The sequence below is a fragment of the Abramis brama genome (assembly GCF_963993115.1).
Source record: "Abramis brama genome assembly, chromosome: 24".
Classification (NCBI taxonomy): domain Eukaryota; kingdom Metazoa; phylum Chordata; class Actinopteri; order Cypriniformes; family Leuciscidae; genus Abramis; species Abramis brama.
Window position 1 is genome coordinate 22508250 of NC_139986.1, and position 21365 is coordinate 22529614.

The window sequence follows — 21365 nt, forward strand, 5'->3', positions numbered from 1 at the left end:
CAAACACAATACATACATATTCGTGTATGTCTGTTGACTGTTCTTCACTGACGGATCATTATTAATGTTTATGACAGTAGTGACAAAGAAACAAAGTATTAGGCACTTTCCAAGAATAAGGTTCAAATTGATGTCCCATTAAATAATTTTAGACTTTGTCCTGTCCTACTTCAGTAGTCTTGATGTTTTGGACTGTATCCAGCAATTAAGTGTCATAAACAATGTTGGCATAAAACACAAATTGGGTTTTAAATTATATTCATAAAATTAAAAAATAATGGCATACCTGAAATAAAATAAATAGAAAATAAAACTCCTCATGTAATATTTAAATGAAGGTTAATCTTTTTGTTCACTTTTTTTCTTACCCTATTTGTGGAAAGTGCCATTGCAAATGTGGAGCCAATTCATGATTGAAGAGACTCAGCAGTTTTAAATGGCAAATGTTTATTCAAACACTGATACAGCACAGTTTTTATTCATCTACCATGTTACTGGACGTTAGAAACAAACTGTTTGTGTATTAACAGAATTTGACATTATTTTTCTGTCAGGCCGCCGCAACATTAACATGTAACATCACTGTAACAGGTTCGACTGGATTCATTCCTATCCAAACTGAATCTCACGTCACTGTGTCGATGATAGTTACACAGAGTGCTACAGAGTACGTTTCTCGGAAAACACACACACTGCTACCAGCATGCTTAATGCATTTCTAAAATCATTAGTGCACATTAACAGGTATCCAAACAATCTCTTGACAAATTAGATATAACATACAGTGTATTCTGGTGTAATTTAAAATAACTTTATCTATAAAGATTGTCAACAAGTAGTTTATATTCAGTATAAATAATCACACTTGCAGCTGCTACACATATGCATCATTTACAAAAAGGAAACCAAAAAATAAATGTGAAATATCAAACTACCATGCATTGGCTACAGCTGTGCAGGAAGAGTTTTGTGGTTTATAAGAATACAGACTTCTATAGAAATGTTTCAAAACAGAATCTTCTCTTTAAAATACCATTTGGCACATTAATTTACAGTTTATAAAAAGTTACACAGTCAGTTAACATGGAATTAAATGTCTCTGCTGTAGTTTTTAACAGCTAAGATGACACTAGATTTAATGAGCTCATTTGCTCATTGCAAATCACTTTGTGAATAGTAAAGCCATTTTTTTTTCTTAGTGGGCTACTCAAGTGTATAAAACATTAATATGACTGTTTGGCCTAAAAAGCTGAAACTCACAGTGGTATAACCACAGTTAAGTAATCATTGTGGAATATTGTCTTGCTACTAATGCAGCTAACCTTAAAATAACTGACATACAATCAGAATGATCTTTTGGAAAAAAAGTACAGTTAATTCTGTTATGCAAATATACAGTTGAGAAAAGAGTGGAAGATGGACATTAGTTGGAATAAATGAATCTCAGTAGTATTCCTTGGTATTTGTACGTAAAGTGTAGTTCTTTTTTATCAGTTCATTTTTATGTTTGCTTTGACGGTTACATACACTATCCTTGCATGGACACTATCCTTCGTGTCTATTGAAATATACATGAACGTACTTTTTACATACAAATTCCTACAGATACGTAGAGTATGTAAAGCATTTGTATTGCAAGTAGTAAACGTGAAGTGCATGTCATTTTATGACTATCATTTGCTACAGAGAATATTCTAAGCACTTATGGTCATTAGAAAGTTTGAATGACAGTTTTCAGAGTGCACTGCACAGATTGGAAAACAGTATTTTTTTTTCTATTTCAAGATATGTTTTTTCTAATTTGTCAATTTTTTTTTTTACATAATGTTCTTAGAATTGGGCAGCACCAAGTTTAAAAGTTATTTACAGAATACAAAAATAAGAGTTTCAGCTAGCATAGTTATTGTATGAATAAGTGAATGATGTATATGAAAGTATGACTATATGAAAAATCTTTTAAGATATATGTGATGTTAAATACTTGAATACAGTGTTGCAGTTCAAACTTGGCACAGTTTCATCTTCACAGTGTCATAAAAGGTAAGACCATTTCCATGTGATAAACTGTCATATGTTTACAATGTTATTACCACAAAAGTAAACAGAATTACGACCAAAACCTGGATGTTGTGCTTTTCTTTCTGTCATGTATATATTTATAAGTATATATAGTCAGTGAATCATCTCATGCATAACTGTGTAAAACATAGCAAATGTGTCTACGTAAAAACACCCAACCTCTTCTGGTTTCTTCATTTGTTTGTTTTGTCAAGATAATGACTGATTACTCTTTAAAAACAGGGGTGGTGGAGGTTCCCTTGTAAAAAATGTTCCTGGTATTATCCGGACTGTTTCCTCTTTCAGGGATGAGGATCCTGGTTTTTCTACGCAAGCTGGAGTCGTGGCTCTCAGAACCAGATTCATTCATTTCCATGGGAGTGACCCGGATGGTGGAAATGGTCTGGATGGGATGGTGGTTACTGCCTGCTGTAGATACAATAGGGACAGTTGGGACAGTTGGCACAGCGACGACTTTAGGTGCATTAGAGCCATTCTTCTTTCTGTCCGTAGAGCTCTTTTTGTCTGTAGAACTGTTCCCATCTCTCACGGATTCAGAGCTCTCCGAGTCCCGATTCAAGTCGTTAAGATCAAACGACTGTCTTAAGCTGCTTTGGGACTTCCACGTCCAGGAGCCACTTCCATCCGTGGAGTGCGCATGCACCAGGGGTCGGCCGTTCTCCGGATGGGCTTCCACCCGAATGATGGCTCCAGTGCTGCCTTGACCTCCAGACTCCTCAGTTAGGCTCTTGTAGCGCTGGAGCGGTGCTGTGGAGCTGGTGTGGCTGCTGCTGTCAGAACTGGGAGAGCTTCCCTGCAGGAGACCTTGCTGCTTGGACATCGCAATGACTTGCATGATGCGCGGCTGGCCATTAGAGTTAGTCCTAACCACCGGTACCTCACCACCCTTCTCCACAGTCCTCTCCATGCTTTTCAGCCATTTGTCACGTGAGTTGTTTGGCAAGCCGCCCATGTTCTCCTGTGTCTCCTCTGGGATGTGGACCAACTGCGAGGAACCAGGTCGAGACTGGATGGATATCCGAGCACCGCCAGCAATTCCGCTGGGGTTGCTTGGAAGTGTTGTACTTCCAGTGGCCATTTTTAGATATGGGGTTCCAGGCCCCTGATGTTCACCGTTGATCCCCACAGCTGAGGGTTCAGAATTGCAGCGGACATCCATGCTGTTTGGAGGAGACTGTCCTGGTCCACCTTCCATGGCATACAGGGAATGTTTATGGTTCTCATTCTTACTCTTCCATTGCAACAGCAGCTGCTTGGATCGACTCGAATCTACCGAGGACGTGTGGATGGTGGCGTTCCGGAAGGCAGACTCGTCCATGGCGGGCGTATGCACTCTGGGCAAGGTGTTGAAGGTCACCATGTTCTCCTTGTGTGGAGGGCTGCGAGTATTGATGACCTCCACATCTCTGCTAGTTTTTTTCAGGCTGCTTGGAGGTCCTGCCTGGTGGTGTTGGGCATTGCGGTGCAGGATGCCCTCGGAGCATGAAGATGAGAGGCCGTCACTGCCACTGCAGCTCTTGGCAGGGAGGTGGTGACCTTGATGGCACAGGTCAGCCATAGTTCGATGAGAATCCCGAATGTGAAACTGACTTGTCCTTTTCTCCTTGCTCGGTTGAAAGTTCCCTACCGCAAACAAACCCTGGACAGACAAAACACAATTTTTCATTGGAATTTCCCAACATACTTAATAATAAGGGTTTGCCAAGTGGGACATATTCCTGGATCAACATCCTTTTTGGTCCTGGAACAACTTTGCTGTTAACTGGTCTGATTTTATGGTTAGGCTCAGGCTGGAGTTTGGAGAATTAAACAAATCTGATTCCTACTAATTTTAGGGGAAAGAAAGAGTTACATTATAGAGCTTGGCTTATGATTGTTTGATGGGAATGTTGTTCCAAAACCATCACAGATCTGATCCAGGAACAAGTCCTAGTTGGCTAAATCATGGTTTTTATGTTTTAATGTTGTGTATATGCAAGTAAATAGATTACCAAGACCTTTTATCAGATGAAGATGCTTTAAAATGCTATGAGAGATATAATAAAATGCCTATATTCATCTCACTAGGTAAACAGCGATGCCCCCTCCAAGCAGGAAGCCCAGGTAAACGTCAATGGCGTGGTTCTTGTGCTGAATAATACGGGTTAGGCCACATATGATGGCACTGATAATAAAGGAGAAGACCAGAAGAGGCTTCAGCAGTTTGGATGAGTCCGTCAACGTGCTGTTGAAGTACATCTGCACAAGAAAGAGATGATCACAATTGCTGTGATGTTTCCAAGTTGAAGCAGAATCAGGAAGTGAGACAGAACCATACGCTTTTCATTGAAAATGTTCAAAGACACTTTGATAATTATAATAATCTTCAAACACTTAAGAAAAAAATTAATTAACCACAGGGAACATGAATCAGCTGATTTGAGTGTATCATAGAGCACATTATCGCTACACCAATGAAGCGCATTTTAATCATTTGAGTATTTTGTGACTGGGAAGACCCTAGAGTTGTGGGTTGGTTGGTACAAATTCCCAGAGAAACGAGTCAGCATCCACTGACTCAAGATTAATAGACTGACTGTCCTTAAAGGGATAGTTCACCCAAAAATACAAATTCTGTCATCATTTACTCAACCTCAAGTTGTTCCGAACCTTCATTTTTGGGTGAACTATCCATGTAAGACGACAATGTGTAAGTTAATTCAAACAGCTTAAACTGTGCTCTTGTCACGGAAATTCATAAGGGTTTATGCAAAACTGCTCAGTATAAATAACAATTGATTTTTTGTTTTATGTAATGAATCAAATGTGACCCTGGACCACAAAACCAGTCACAAGTCGCACGGGTATATTTGTGGCAATAGCAACAAAACATTGTATGGGTAAAAATTATCGATTTTTCTTTTATGGCAGTAAATATCATGATCCATGAAGATATTTTGTAAATTTCCTACCTTAAATATATCAAAAATGTATTTCTGTGAGTGGATGCAACAAAATCGGCAACAGAAATGGACAACTTTAAAGGCGATTTTCTCAATATTTAGATTGTTTTGCACCCTCAGATTCCAGATTTTCAAATAGTTGCATCTCCACCAAATATTGTCCTATCCTAACAAACCATACATCAATTGAAAGCTTATTTATTCAGCTTTCAGATGTATAAATCTCAATTTAAAATCTCAATTACCCATAAGACTGGTTTTGTGGTCCAGGGTCACAAATGACCTTGAGCTTGAGAGAGCTATATGGATTATTTTCAAAACCACACTTTGAAATCATCATGTTTTTCTCTGGTTTTGATGTTAAAACTTAAAAAGAGATAATGAATAATTGAATAACACACTGAATGACCTGCCAGAACACCAGTAAAGGTGTTTGCATGCATAGCAATGGGCAAAAAACCTTTATGACCTTTAACTGACAAGTACACTATTTACATGGCCAAACACATTTTAAGCTCTTTATGCAAATTTGGGTAAGATTGTGCATGTAAACACATTCTTTGACATCTAAATTAGCCAATTTTTTTTTTTTTGCAAATGTAAATGCCTTTATTGCCATTCTGTCAACATATTATGTGCACATGGTTCATGTTGGTTTGTTTTTTTCTTTCAAGAGCAGAAAAAAATGAGAATGCTATTTAACAGCATTTTGTTGAACATGTAAAGACGCAAATTGTTGTATTCCTACCCTCGAATGGACAATTACATACAAACACATAAAAACACATGACTCAAGGGGGTCAACACTCCATTTTGCTACTTTGACAAGGTCCACTAAACTGCGTGAAGGCTTCTGGATGTTGCAGCACAAATTACAGTAGAGAGCTGTAGTCCTTTTATCCACACATCAGGTTCAGTTTTTCACAGAAGGTGACATGAGTGCAGCTTTTTTATCTGTTAGTCTCTAGCAGCACGGTGAATTGAAAGTGCCTGAATACTTCTAAATGACTGACTTTTACTCACCGAGACATACACGGCAGCAAAGGATGCCAGTGTTGCATGCTGTGACGGGAAGGATTTTCTAAAATAAATGAAAGCAATTCAGATCAGTTCTGGCATCAAAAGAGTTTGAAACAAGAATACAGCAGACACATTTGAAACATTTCTACACATTGCGTTAGAGGTGGTTTTTAGTGTATTGCTATGCAGTTGCTTGGGCGTTTGATTGATTTTAAGTGCATCCTCTTTCCCAAAGTACAGGTGCTGGTCATAAAATTAGAATATCATCAAAAAGTTGATTTATTTCAAGAATTCAACTTAACAGGTGAAACTAATATATTATATAGACTCATTACATGCAAAGTGAGATATTTCAAGCCTTTATTTGTTATAATTTTGATGATTATGGCTTACAGCTTATGAAACCCACAAAATCAAAATCCCAGAAAATTAGAATATTACATGAAATCACACAGTAATTACACAGTAACACCATGGTCATTGAACCAGGTTTTGGTTCTTTTGGCAGTGTGGGCAGGTGCAAATCCTGCTGGAAAATGAAGTCAGCATCTCCATAAAGCTTGTCTGCTGAAGGAAGCATGAAGTGCTCTGAAAATGTCCTGGTAGACGGCTGCGTTGAGTGGACAGCACAGTGGACCAACACCAGCCGATGACATGGCTCCCCAAACCAACACAGACTGTGGAAACTTCACACTGGACTTCAAGCATCTTGGATTGTGTGCCTCTCCATTCTTCCTCCAGACTCTGGGACCTTGGTTTCCAAATGAGATGCAAAATTTGCTCTCATCAGAAAAGAGGACTTTGGTCCACTGTGCTTTATTAAATCCAGAGTCAACGCAGCCGTCTACCAGGACATTTTCAGAGCACTTCATGCTTCCTTCATTTTCCAGCAGGATTTGCACCTGCCCACACTGCCAAAAGAACCAAAACCTGGTTCAATGACCATGGTATCACTGTGTAATTACTGTGTGATTTCATGTAATATTCTAATTTTCTGGGATTTTGATTTCGTGGGTTTCATAAGCTGTAAGCCATAATCATCAAAATTATAACAAATAAAGGCTTGAAATATCTCACTTTGCATGTAATGAGTCTATATAATATATTAGTTTCACCTGTTAAGTTGAATTCTTGAAATAAATCAACTTTTTGATGATATTCTAATTTTATGACCAGCACCTGTAAATCTATGTTTTGTTTTTTCAAGAGGTGAAAATCTAACAACAATTCTCTTCTCATTTATGTAATTGGTGTTCTATATACCAATACTGCTACTGATGTCTCTATGAAATAGATTTTTTCCCCTTAATTTTAGCCATTATAGCCATTCAGCATTACAGTGTAATTATAAATAAATAAATATCGGGGCTCATTTTTTTCTATTGGCCCAGTCAGATTTTTACTTGCCCTGTCAAAATGTACAAAAAGTTATTGTTTTTGTTGTTTTTGACCCATGTAACCTTCTAAACAGTGCTTTAGGATAAATAGAGAAATTGAATAAAGTTATCAAACACTTCACAGTCTTCACTGCATAAATTATAAATTAAATATAGATGAATCCTTATTAAAACTACAAAGGTTATTCAGTCAAGTGCAGTGAGTGGTTTTCTCTTTTTCTTTTGTTCTTTGATTATCTTTAATGACAGACAGCAGCAGGTTTATTAGGCTGCGGTCACTTTAAAACCTGACGCACATCACGTGGATCTGACACGCATCCCATTTTCTCACAACTCTTTACGTTCATTTAAGACTTCGTTTAATTCATTTGAGACTGTGCTTGCGAGGATACTTGACAAAAAGGGCATTTTGGCATAATTTTGTGTTTTTGTCCGTTCAAGCGCTGTCTGAAGCGGCTTTTTGTGTGTACGAGTGTGTGTTTAGTTTATTTATTTATATATCACAATAAAACAGCAGTCGCTGACCATTGTGCTGTACAAAAATTGGAAATGTAATATAAAAACACCAATCAAAACAATAAAATACAGAGAAACAAGCTCAGAAAGACTCTCATATAAGCCTTCTCTTAAAGGTAGGTTTTAAGTTTAGCTTTAAACAAAGATTCTGTAGCGATTACCCTAATAGATAACGGTAGGCTATTCCACAATTTGGGCCCGACTATGGCAAAAGCCCGGTCTCCCATTCTTTTTAACCGTGATCTGGGAACCTTCTGGGAACAGATTTGATGACCTTAAACATCTAGCAGATATGTTAACAGTCACAAGTTCAGATAAATAAGATGATGCCGGCCCATTTAAGACCTTAAAAACAAAGAGTAAAATCTTAAACTCTATTCTAAAACACACCAGCAACCAATGCAGAGAGAGCAAGATGGTTCATGTGCTTATATTTACGTGTGCCAGTGAGGAGTCTAGCATCTGTATTTTGGACTATTTGCAAACGTTCATATAGGATTGCCTAATACCTATATAAATTAAATTGCAATAGTCTAGACGAGAAGATATAAATGCATGTATTAGTCTCGAACTCAGCAGGGGTTAAAAAGTTTTTAACTTTAGCCAGTAGTCTTAGCTGGAAAAAGCACGAATTTACTACTGCATTTACCTGCTTATCAAATGACAGGGCAGAGTCAAAGACAACACCCAAGTTTTTAACCGATGGCTTTACATAAGCCAACAATTAATTTAAGCTGCCAGAGACAGCTAATGGTCCAAACACAATTGCCTCAGTCTTACTCTTGTTGAGATATTAAAAATCATTGGACATCCATGCCTTAATGTCTGACAAACAAGCAGTTAAAGCACGTAGACCAGCATTGTTATTATGAGCACATATATGGAATAATACTCTGTGTGTTGCCTTTGGCTTGCTCAGTTGGGGATATTTGGGGATATTTAATTTAATTAATCAATCAACAATACTATTGATCAGCATTACCAAACGTGGACGTTTTCTACTAGAAACAAACATTGATGTATTATTTTAATTTAATACTGTGAAGCTGCTTTGATACAATCTGTATTGTGAAAAGCGCTATATAAATAAACTTGACTTGACTTGACTTGTTTTCTAAAAAATGAGCACAAAGGGAGCATATATAAAGAAAACAAAATGGGTGCAAGAATAGATCCTTGGGGAACCCCGCAGGAAAAACGTGATTTGGAGGATAAACATCCATCTATATAGACAGAAAAAGTTCTATTGTTCAAATAAGATTTGAACCAGTTCAATACATGATCTTTAATACCCACACAATGTTCAAGATGAGAAATAAGAATATCATGATTTACCATATCAAAGGCCGCACTCAAAGTAATACTCAGAGTAAATATAATTTGACACTCTTAAGAGCAGATTCTGTACTGTGATGTTTCCGAAAACCAGACTGAAAAGATTCAAAGACTCCATTTGACTCTTTGAAAAAATGTTTTAATAATTGGACAGAAACTACCTTCTCAAGGATTTTTTAGATAAAAGGTAAATTGGAAATTGGCCTAAAATTCAAGAGAACTGTCACATCAAGGTTTGATTTTTTTCAACAGGTTTAACAAAAGCATGCTTTAAATAATCTGGAACAAATCCTATAGAAAGACTCTTATTTATTATTGATAGGATTCAAGGCCCAATGACATCAAAAACCTGAATAAGTAGGCGAGCTGGAATAATATCAGTTACAGATTAGTTTAGTTTTAACTTCGTAACCAGTTCATGAAGAGTGAGATAGTTTCAAAGGCATTAAAAGATGAAGGAGGAGGGATCATAGTTTATGGGGACAATAATGTGTAATGTCACGTATCTTGCTTGTAAAGCACCTTAAAAAGTGTTCACAAGCAGTGGCTGGGTCATCAAAGTGCAGATCAATAGAATGATTTATAACAGAGTTAATTGTTGAAATAGAATCTTGGGTCTTTGATAATTTCTAGCTAAGATGTCAGAGAAATACTTTGATTTAGCCTCCTTCACAGCTCTTTGATAGTTTGTTAATGATGTACGTAATATCTCTAAAGACACATGCAACTTATCAGGTTTTTTTTCACTTCCATTCTGCGTGCCGAAATACTCATCTCAGAGCCCGTGTATCATTATTTAGCCATGGTTCAGCCAAAATGGAGCAATAGAGTCTAAAATGTCAGTACAGGTAGAGTTAAATAAAATAAGTTACTGTTCAGCATCTAAGTTATTTGAGGGACAGTCAAGAGAGACCAGCTTACAAGCCTCATCAAAATAGGAAGCAAAATCCTCACCAAAAGTAGAACTAAACATATGCGATCAAATAGTAGACTTCTTGTCTTTAACAACCTGGTCTGAAATAGAACAGGTGAACATCACAGGTTTGTGATCCGAAAAAAATAAATCCCCAATTCTGTTGCATCTAATCTCACACAGACAGCGTTTAAAATCATTTGCTTGAATAAGAGCGTGATCATATAATGTAACTCTTGCAAAAGCATGAAGGGGGAAGAAACCCTTCTTTTTACGGCACTAAAAGACAGATAGATAGATTCTGTCTGTGCAATTAGTAATTACTAATGTGAATGTTATAGAGACACTGTTTATGCCCATGGCTATTGGCTCTTTGGGAGACTCCCATGGTGCACTGAATCTGTTGAACCTAATGGTGTGTCTGCATCTTCTCTGACTGTTTAGAGGATAAATAAACATTCACAGTAGCACAGTTCACATAAGCGGGAAACAACAAGCTGATTTGACTGCATATACTATATATCTTTGACCAAAAAAAAGTCTGGGGTAAAGGATGCAATTTACTTCCATATTATTTATACTTTCAAAACCTGAGACATCAGATTATATTTGCAGGTCTACAACACATCCAAGTCGGATAAAGGGTTCCGGAATTGACACAACACCGAATCTAATTCAGACAGAGGGGGGGTTATAAATGGGGTAAACAATATCTTTGTATTTGTCAGCATACATATGCTCAGAAAACCCACTTTAGTACTTCATTATTTAGCGAATCTACACAAGTGGAGAGATGGTCACCACCAGCCTCATCCGTTCCTTTGAAAACCAACCTTATTAAAAAGTACATCAAAAGCTGTTCCGTTAATCTCCAGCCCCTATTCATAGGCTGCAGTGACGCTTGGCTTTGATCTGTATGGGCTCTTGTGCCTGTATCGTTCGTATGAATTCCTGAGTGTCAAGAATCCACACTTGACTAGTACTTGAAGATTTTTTATCAACTTCAACGTCTGTATCAGCGGGTGTTAAAATAATCTGTTTCACATGACTGTGGCACTGTTAATCCAACAGAGATCTATCTCCGTTTGCCAAGAATCAGAGCTGTACCTGCCGGCGTTGATGACAGCAGCATCAGATCCTGAGCAGATGTCCTCCAGGATGAAGAAACTTTCTTCACAGGAGGTATTGAGGTAAGTGTAGTTGGGCTTGCAGACAGTCAGGAAGTAAGGGGCGGGGTAACCCGTCGACAACTGGATGATGTCGGTAATCAAAGCAGTGGCACATAAGCCAAACACGTGAACGCCTGAAAAGAAAAAGAACTTTAATGCACCGATATCTGATTATTACTGATATTTATTGTTAACTTTAAGTTGATAACAAGTATATTGGATAATTTAATTTATTACACAGCTCTGGGGAATACTTGATTCTGATTTGGTCAATCGCGCCATCCAGCGTCATGTTATTCCCAGATATCAACAGCTGAAAACAGATAACGCAGGCTCATCCGGGTTATTTAATTATGCCATCCAGTATCGTGGACTCGCTCTCTCTCTTGTTTCATACAAACGCAGCTGCTGCCATTTTGTGTCTATTGTTTTGTACACTGTTGGATTATTAGATAAAAACAGGTGTGATTTTAAAACAGTTTAATCTGAAATCAATATCTCTTATCTCCATAATTATTTATGTGGCGAAATGCTGTGTAATAAGTGGAATGACTGGATACCGTATCTGTTAAATGTCCGTCTAGTCTGAACTTGCCACGCTAGCAACTGCTCTCTCCGCGGAAGCTTTGAGTTTAAAGACCTAATAAAATATTTCAACTCAATTTCAATATTTCGTGTCTAATTATTTACTTATGTGGCAAGTAGCCGTGTAATACGCGGGATAATGTACATCTAGCCGGTTGTTATCTCAGAATAAACCCCCTTCAGGCTGATGCAAGACCGAGATAACAACCGGCTGGATGTACATTTATCCCTTACATATCAATCTGTTTTGTGTGGAGCCTTCACGTTTATCAACTAGAAATAATGTGGGATTCCATGATCATTTGGCTATAATAAATCAGCTTATTCTACTGATAACGATAACATTAAAAAGTCTTATCAGTCGATACCGATATGTCCATTGATATTTTGTCAATTTATTGCAAGGAATATTTAGATGCATGTTCTGAGAGACACATATGTTTTTTTTCGTGTGCATTTAATGCGTAACAGGTAGCCGCGTGAACATTGTTCAGAATTTCTTCTTTTGAGCTCAGCAGAAGATTTTTTTTTTTTTTTATTCATTCTACAGAATTCCAGCCACAAAAATGTATCATTCCATGTGGTCCTTTAACAGAATAAAGACTAATCAGGATTGAAAGAATATTATCTGCTAGAAATGTGACCTACCCACAAACCTGACACCTCGCCGGACGAAAGAGTTAAAGTTGCAGCCGGCCGCATTGATATCGGCTTCAGCTCCACCTCCGCACTGCGCTCGCGACAGACAGCAGAACAGAATCCCCTCTCCGATCATGATCTGTGGACATGCAACACACCAAGACAGAGGTGGGAGTGGATCAAATGTTCAGAACGGTGGATATCTCTCCTCTCAGATTGCATTCAACGTTCTCATACTAACTCTTCAGGGGGTTCTTTTTACCATGACACCAAATCCAGAAGCTCTGAAGTGAAGCCTCTAAACAGAACAGCCATAATGTCCTTGTCTACTTGTAAATGCACAGTTTTGATGAGCCATATTGCAATCAGCTCTCTCATGGGTTGAGAGAGCGGCCGTTTTGATCATTGCACACTTATGTATTAATGCCCATCTTAAGCAGGGCTGTCACTGTGCATCAAAGGCACATCCATCCGTAATCTGCTCCAGATCTGTCCCTGTCGTTTCACCTCCCTGTCTTCTGAAAATCACCCACCCACTGACTTCTGCGCAAACATTAGGGCTGTAAAGTGCTGAAGTGAACTATATACAGTACTATATATTTATACAATATAATACATTGTTAAATGTATATTTTTAAAGAATGTATTGTTATATATAATTGATTTAATAAAATAAAAAAATAGCTCAATATAGGCTGTACATACTCAACAGCTAGCAATCTTCTATTCTATATTGCGTATGTCGCCAGTTGAGGAGTTTAAATCCCAGTGGGATTGCTATCGGCTGTGCTCTACGCTTCAGCCTAGTGGGGGAGGTGCTAAGTATACGATCTAAACATTGACTTGTCCATGTGCCACACCGTGACCTGAATCGGATCCCAGGAAGCATGCAGATCCCACCGTCCCATCCCATCTGACCAACTCGGCTCTCAGACACTGATATTGTGTCGTGACACCTGGAGAAACAACAGGACATCTCAATGCCTGCAGTCACTTCCTGCCTGATGCTAAATCAGGCCTATGTAGGTAAACAGATTTTAGACCCAGAATGCGCTAAGGAAAGGATGGAGTGGGTCATGACATGAAAGGATGGAGTTTTTAGACAGACTTTGGTATGCATTTTTATGCAGCAGAACTTGTTGAGATAAGATGAAAATGTGATCGGCGCTCTCTGCTTGCTACTCAAGCTAAATTATTTAATTACCTAAAATAGCTAGCATGGTGGCCACATGCTGCAGAGAAAAATACATCGGGTGTCTTTGTAATGCTAGTCATTTTAGTCGTTCAGTCAGTGCTTTCTGTTTCTCTTTCCTGTACAGTAGGAATGAAAAATCACTTTTTTGCAACAGTTTTTTGTCCTGAAAAACATCCATTCATTTTACATGTCTTCTCTGTACTTTCAAAAGAGAACAAAGTCTCAAACCATGCTCATATTTGCAAAGTCTGCTAAAGAATGTCAGAGGTTTCAGTATGAACATTTTTCATTGAAGTCTCACAAGGCCAGATTATTCATCCACATTAATATTATACTGTTGTTGAATGTCAACTAATGTGTGCATTTTTATTTCTCCTAAGGAAGTCTAAATGTAAAATCTGAGGGAAAGTTTATATAAACCCCTGTCTGAGCAATACAATTACCTTCTGGGCATATTCAGATGTTATTTTACTGGAGATTTTTGTATAATGTTTGATTGCTTTTGATTCATGTTAATATGATATATTCAATCTAATCATGTTTTTGCCTGGAGATAAAAAATCATCTTATGAAATGTAAAAAAAATTTGATGACATGCTTGATAAATGTTTGACCTTAATATAAAAAAATGCCTGTGGTGTATTTAGAAAATTTACCAAGTGTGAAGATGATCTCAGTCTATGTTTGATTCTTTAATTTGCCACTAACTAGAGTAACTATTATCTACAAATAAGTTCAGAGGATCAGAGAGATGAGAACCACAACCAACTCATTAGCGCCAAGTGCCCATTAGCGCTTGTGAAACTAACCATCCTGCATTTCCGAAACAACAGCAATCTGCCCCAAAAACTCAATATGAATTTGAGTGTGAAATAATCCGATTTTCAGTACGAGTGAACAACCAAACTACCAAAAAATCCACAGTAAAGCCTGCTGCGAAACTGCACTCATCTCCTCTAATACTAGCAGTTAACCTTGCTAGGTAGAAGAAGAGAACAGCAAATTCACTGTGTCATTAGGGCATCCTCAGAGGGCTGGCAGATGTTCTGGCAGTGTACTGATGTACTGAAGGTGTCATAGAGTTGAGGAGAGAAAGATGCTATCTGACAGCTCATTGCTCACGGAGTAGCGTGAGGAAAATCTCATTGTGTATTTGAGCTATTCGTGCACAAGCTTTCTTTTCTGTACTGTGTCAGATAAGGCTCTGAAGTGGAGGCCAGTTGGTGTGTGTCAGCTGTGATAATAAACCACAGGCAAACTATAAATTCACTCAAGTAGGACATGCTCCTGCATCCACATCCTAGTTGGTCCTGTAACAACTTTCCTGTCATTGAGTTTTCAGTTTAGTTTGGAAAAGATATTAAAAGTTTTTGACGCATTTAGCAGCAAGTCAAATACATATTTATGAGCATAGCTGTATTTTCCGCTTTTAGCTTAGTTGTCTGCCTGTGACATAATCTGAAATCCTGATCAGTGATTCTGCAAAAAGCAGTTTATTCCTGTGATGGCAATTGCTGTGATGAATTTTCAGCACCATTACGCCAGTTTTCAGTGTCACATGATCCTTCACAAATCAGCTGTCATGGTTTGGCTGTGCAGCATAACCCAAGAAAGATCAAAGGAACAGGAGTGAACTAATCAGGACTATTGCAACTAATGAATGAACTAGAACTAATGTCTGCTATAGACTGTACAATTTTAGCAATCCTATAAGATAATTACAAATCACACTATACGACATGGATCTAATAAACTTGGGTACGACATGTATGTAGACTGTACAATGATGACACCTATTGAATCGTACGCTATGATGCAAGTTAGTATAAAATTTGGTAAACAAATAGAGCAAGATGAATCTCACTTTGGCAATTGTGGTTTTTATGTGCGCTGAAAAAAAGGAAGAGGAAGTGAAAGAGGAGAATATGGTCAATGCTAGGGAAAAAAGGCCAACTTGTCATGCCAATTTTGCAAATGGAGCTTGAGGTAAGAATTTTTACGTTTTAGCGCCGTGTCGCGTTGATCAATACGCCATTTCATGTTGCATTTTTATTGGCTAGTCAGTAGACGTAGGTCGTAACAGCAAACACTGGGATGATCATGCTAAACTTCTGACACTAATATGCTGAATTGCTGCTCAAGAAACATTTATTCTTATTATTCATATATTTAATACAAATAAAATGAATCAAAAAGTGCCTACAGTAACAAAAAATGTGTCCACTGAATACAACCTGCTTGTGTGCTTTGTTATTCTGACAGTCTCTGTCTAAGTGAGCGTTTCTTAGCTAGAATAAGATGCTTTCCTGTAGCTCAAACAGTAGAGCGTTGGCGCTTGCAACGCCATCATGGGTTCGATTCCCAGGGAAAGCAAGAACTGATAAGAATGTAAATGTGTACCTTGAAATGCAATGTAAGTCGCTTTGGATAAAAGCATCTGCCAAAAGAATAAATGTAAATGTAAGATGCAGAGTAGACTAGACTCTATGCCGATAGCCGATAGCTCTGGCACTGCGAGACTAGCGTTAGTGCTATGATTGTTTGAATAGAATGTTGTTCCAGTCATGTCCAACTTGGCTGAAACACAAAGTGCCTGAATACACACAAATCAAGACACATTTTTACCTCTATGCAGGTAATATGTCCTATCTCTCTGACATCATCCAATGTACAGTATCCAGAAGCATGAGTGCATCTTGCAGTACATATGTGTGTGTATGTAGCACTACAGGGTTAGACTGACCGTAATAGCAGGAGCTGCGAAAGCGAGGCTGAGGAGCATGAGGAATGGAATAACCTCATGCGTGGGTTCGATATAAGGCAGACTCAGACTGCGGTCGTGGCAGCTGAAACCCCAGCGGACCGGTTTGAAAATGTCCGTCCACTCCAGGAAATACACACTGACCACAGATGAGACCAGTAGAGGAAGCTGTTAGAGACGAGAAAACATCACATAGATCTTCAACAAACATTTTCAAGGTATTACATTACACCACATAACATGTCCCTATGGAAATGTACATACTGTCTGCCTGTCATTATTGCAAAATAAATAATATTCTAGGTATATGAAAGCCATTTAATGAGTTCAGGTCAGTAATAAAACAGACCAATGGTGACAGATTCACAGAATTGCAGTAAAACTATATGGAGTCACACTTACATTAAAGAGAAAGCTCTTTTTAAATTAGGAACTCGTATAGTTACACATGGTGAAAATATGATTTGATTGGTACTGGTGGGTGAATTGGTATGGCTTACACTCCAGCCATATTTTAACCATGTTCATACTTTTTAAATTAATTGAATTTTCACAATGATACAGTTATAATACAAGTTCTAAAAAACTATGCCATGTTTGAGTGCATATAAGTGCATAAATATTACCCGTTTCATTTATGTAATGACTGATAAATATGCATCAAATTAAGTTTGTTGGTTTGTTTATGTTAAATCTTAATGCAATGATATGCTATTCAAATACATAAATCTTAAAGGGGATCAATTATGCCCCCTTTCAAAGTGTTGATTTTGTTTTTGGACTCTACTAGAACAGGTTTTCATGCTTGAATGTTCAATTTTCACATATTTTACATTGTTGCAGCACCTCTCTTCCCAGTCTGTCAGTAACGCTCCATTTAGTTTCTGTCTCTATGAAGCCCCTCCTTCCGAAATGCGCAATGTGCTCTGATGGGAGAAGGCTCAGTAAGAACAATTATCTGGTATGTAAAACTTAAAATCTACTGTAATTTAAGTAGGCTTTTGATGGGTGCCATATCATGTGTCATGATTCTCTTTGACGTTCGTGTTTATGATCGGCTGGACTGTAAATCTCCTACGGTTTGTCCCAAGTGCCAGTGCTTTGGTAGAAAATATGGGTCACCTCTGCAGAATCAGCACAGAACGGCAGCTGCTTGCTGTAACCATCTGCAAATCAAATGCCCGCAAACTGACCTCGAGCACTCTACTGTAAAGCAATTTAATGAAGGGCTTTTAATAACTGGCATACCATGCTAAATACGACAAAACAATCTGCCATAAAATATACAGGCCGATTTTGCAAACATACTTGCTCATGTAGAATAATTAAGGTGATTACAGATACAGTATAAGTGAAAAAATAGATAAAATAAAATCCTTCATTTTTTTTTCTGATTGAAAATCCATTTCCAATCATGTTATGGAAGAATAATGGGTTGTGAATGCATTTCATGTTGGTTTTAAAATGATCCCAATTGAAGAGAAGAGGTGACACTGAGGTCTTAATAATTGATTGCTGTAATTGGGGAGGATAGTGTTTCTTAGAGGCTGTTTTCAGATCCATGTGGGACAGGCACCATCACAGCAGGTACAGATGGTGTCCGCTTGGTGAAGGACCGGTTACGATAAGAGTATTGCTGAGGAAATGTGCTTGGGTCAGGGAGGTTTCTGTGACCTGAGGAAACTTCAATGAGATCTTGACAAGCACAAAATCCAGCTGTTTCTTCAAATATGATAATCCTGATCTTCTAGACCTTGGTATTTACAAAGACTTTTGCAAACCTCACAGAAAAACAGCAAATGGAGGAATGAATAAATGAATGAAAATGTCCGATTCAGCACAACCCTGCATAATGTATGAGTGCACGCTTAGATCTTCCTCTTAAGTACTAGATCACGTGTTTTGTGTATGTATGTGCGGTGTGAAAGCTGCACCGCCTCAATTCTTTATGTCACACTGACCTACATATATTCCACTAACCACTTCATGATGTATGGAGAGTAGAGAAGCACCTCCTGGGGCGAACATCTAAGAAGAGCTGACAGAAGCACAGCATCCCAGTGCTGACATCACTCTATGCTAGTTACTCATACATATCAAACTATATGATATTTTACAAGGAAAATATCTACCGAAATGAACAATGCTCAATAAAAAGCCTGGGTGCAACACGAAAGCAAAGAGCTTATAAAAATCCAAAAATCAGTGTCCTTAATTTGTTTCTACAACCCCCATTGATATTTTAATTTAATGCGAATAATAATAAAGCTAGTGAGATTAATTTTTGTTTGCACACTGTGCTTATCAAATGCAATCAAAAGGAAATACTACAGGGCTCGACAATAAGGACTGCCCGATGGCCCGAGACCAGCGTAAACATTGCTCGGGACGGTTGACGCAACTGTCAGCTTGAATGTGTTTTTAATCCTTGACAATTTAAATATTCAAGTGCAAGAAGACGCGGAAGAGGACTCAATTCAATAGTGTGAGGAGTTTTGTGTGCGCACCCATCCGAAGCACCCGCCTAAAAGCCGCTTCTCAGACAGTGTGTGAATGCCGAATTGAGCTCTCTTTCACGTCTTCTTGCACTTGAACGGGCATTTTCACACAGAATTAAGTAAAAAAAAAAAATGCAAGTATCCTAGTAAACATAGTCTGTTGTATCTTAAGTGAATATAAAAAGTTGAGAAAAAAATGCATGTGTAACAGTATATTGGATCCATGCAGCTCTTAAAGTGACAGCAGCCTAATAAACCTGTCATTGTTTTAATGTTAATCAAGCAACAAAGGACAAAGACAAAAACAATGAAGACAATAACTAGGCCTATTTTATTTATTTATTAGCTTACTTTTTGTGGTGGGGCCAGTGAAAATTTTGTCAGGGCAACATTTGAACCACTGGCCCAATCGGGCCAGTAGAATAAATCCTTAGCATCCTTAGAGTTTGATGTTTCAACTGTGACTTTCAAAAAGCCAGAAACAGTCAAAGATTCAGATCAATTACAAACAGCTATAAAGAAAAAGAAACTTTTAAAATAAATGACTCATTATTATATTGAATTTAAAAATTATTTAAAATTGTATATCAAATATATATTTAATTAAATGTATTATTATTTAATTTGTTACTTTGTCAACACCAGCAACAAAAATATATAATTTTCGTGGTGAATAAAGCTTATAAAGTATAAAACGTCTAAAAAGCTCGATTGTTTCTCCTACAGCATTGACATTCAATGGATAACAAATATTTTTTTCTTCTTTTGGATAATTACAATATGAACCCAAACATTTGTTTTATTTTTCCTAAGAAATTTAGCAGAAACATCTGACGTGAAGTTGATACTTTGAAACCTGAATGGGAAGTCCATTCATGATCTATGAAAGAGCATCATGTGCAATAAAATCTCCTCAGGTTTCATTTATCACTATTGCTAGTCATACATTTACATTTTACATTTATCGATTCAGACTGTAACATATAGGCTAAATATTTCTCCTGATGGAATTGTCATCTTATTCTGATATATTTTGAAGTTGTCACCTGTCAAATCAAACGTGCAAATGTAAACAGATAGTCACTTACCTCCACGAAATAAAAGCATGGCAGCAGTGTCACGCTCTCTTTTATCATCTTCTCTTTCAGTCTTTCTCTCGCAGACATCGTATTTATCTCCTTTAAAAACGCTAATAACCTGTTGTGTCCTAAGCGTCCACCTTCATTCAACAAAACAAGCCGTCTAGATCAGCTGCTGCTGCTCCATGGAGATGCATGATGTGGGTGCAAACAGAAACAAACGACACACACAGTCTACTACACCCTTCACCAATTGCACACGCTATTTGTATTGGAGTGGAATATGATTGAAATTGAAAATACAGACAGAGAGGAAAATATTGCCGGCAAGATGACATCAGATTTTTCGGATGAGGGGCTTTCGTCCTGACGCGCATGCGCACAAGCTGTAGGCTACATTCCTCCAGTCATTCGCATTATTATTAATAATGTCACGAATATAGACGGTTATGGCAAGCAGTTTTAACATTTAATCCTTAAAACCTACTAGTATCTATTTTCATGCTACTAGCTACTTATTTTTCAGATACTAGTATATATTCCATTAAGTACTAGTGCTTATTCTTTAGATATTGGTACCTTTTTAAAAGATACTAGTAGTTTTTCATTAGATACTAGTTCTTTTTTTTTTTTGAGACTGGTGCTCATTCATTAGATACTAGTACAAATAGACACTTGTACTTATTAATTAGATTCTAGTGCCTACCCAGACAGAAACATAGTGTCGGCCCAGATCCGGCCCACATCTGGGCCGTGTGGAATCCATGTGTACCACATCCGGCCCGAATCTGGGCCGACACTATGTTGCTGTCTGGGTATTTACTAGTACTTATTCACTAGATACTAGTTCTTATTCATTAGATATAGTACTTATTTCGATAGTGACTATTAACTATTCTTTTGTTACTAGTAACACATTTAAAATTTTTGCCATACCATACTTCTATGGTGATCTGTCATTCAGATATCAACTTTTACTAGTAAGATTTTTTATTTTACTAGTGAGATTTTTTATTGAACTCTACAGTGGTCGTTCTGACTAGTCATAACATAAGACGAGTAAAAAACAGTTGTGACTAGTAAGATAAGAAATGTTACTAGTTACAATTAAAAAAGATACTAGTGTCTAATAAATCAGTACTAGTACCTAACAAATAACTAGTATCTGTTAAATAGGTACTAGTATCGAATGAAAGTAATTGTATACAATAAATAAGTATAGCATCTAATGAATACT

At 37.6% G+C, this 21365-nt stretch overlaps 1 protein-coding gene across 2 annotated transcripts; it reads right to left on the reverse strand.

Annotated features, from left to right (window-relative positions):
• Positions 1 to 428: 428 nt before the first annotated feature.
• Positions 429 to 20518, reverse strand: plppr4b (phospholipid phosphatase related 4b). 2 transcript variants are annotated; one of them, XM_084102108.1, is made up of 7 exons: positions 20138 to 20518; positions 16534 to 16719; positions 12605 to 12734; positions 11310 to 11505; positions 6045 to 6102; positions 4144 to 4317; positions 429 to 3718 (listed from the first exon to the last, which is right to left on the reverse strand). In XM_084102108.1, exons 1-7 carry the CDS (start codon positions 20213 to 20215, stop codon positions 2285 to 2287), a joined length of 2256 nt encoding a protein of 751 aa, XP_083958234.1. In that variant the 5' UTR covers positions 20216 to 20518; the 3' UTR covers positions 429 to 2284. The 2 variants fall into 2 exon arrangements, with proteins under 2 accessions (XP_083958234.1, XP_083958235.1); XM_084102109.1 differs by lacking the exon at positions 20138 to 20518 and adding an exon at positions 11609 to 11684 and having other exon boundaries at positions 16534 to 16649.
• Between the last annotated feature and the right edge of the window lie 847 nt (positions 20519 to 21365).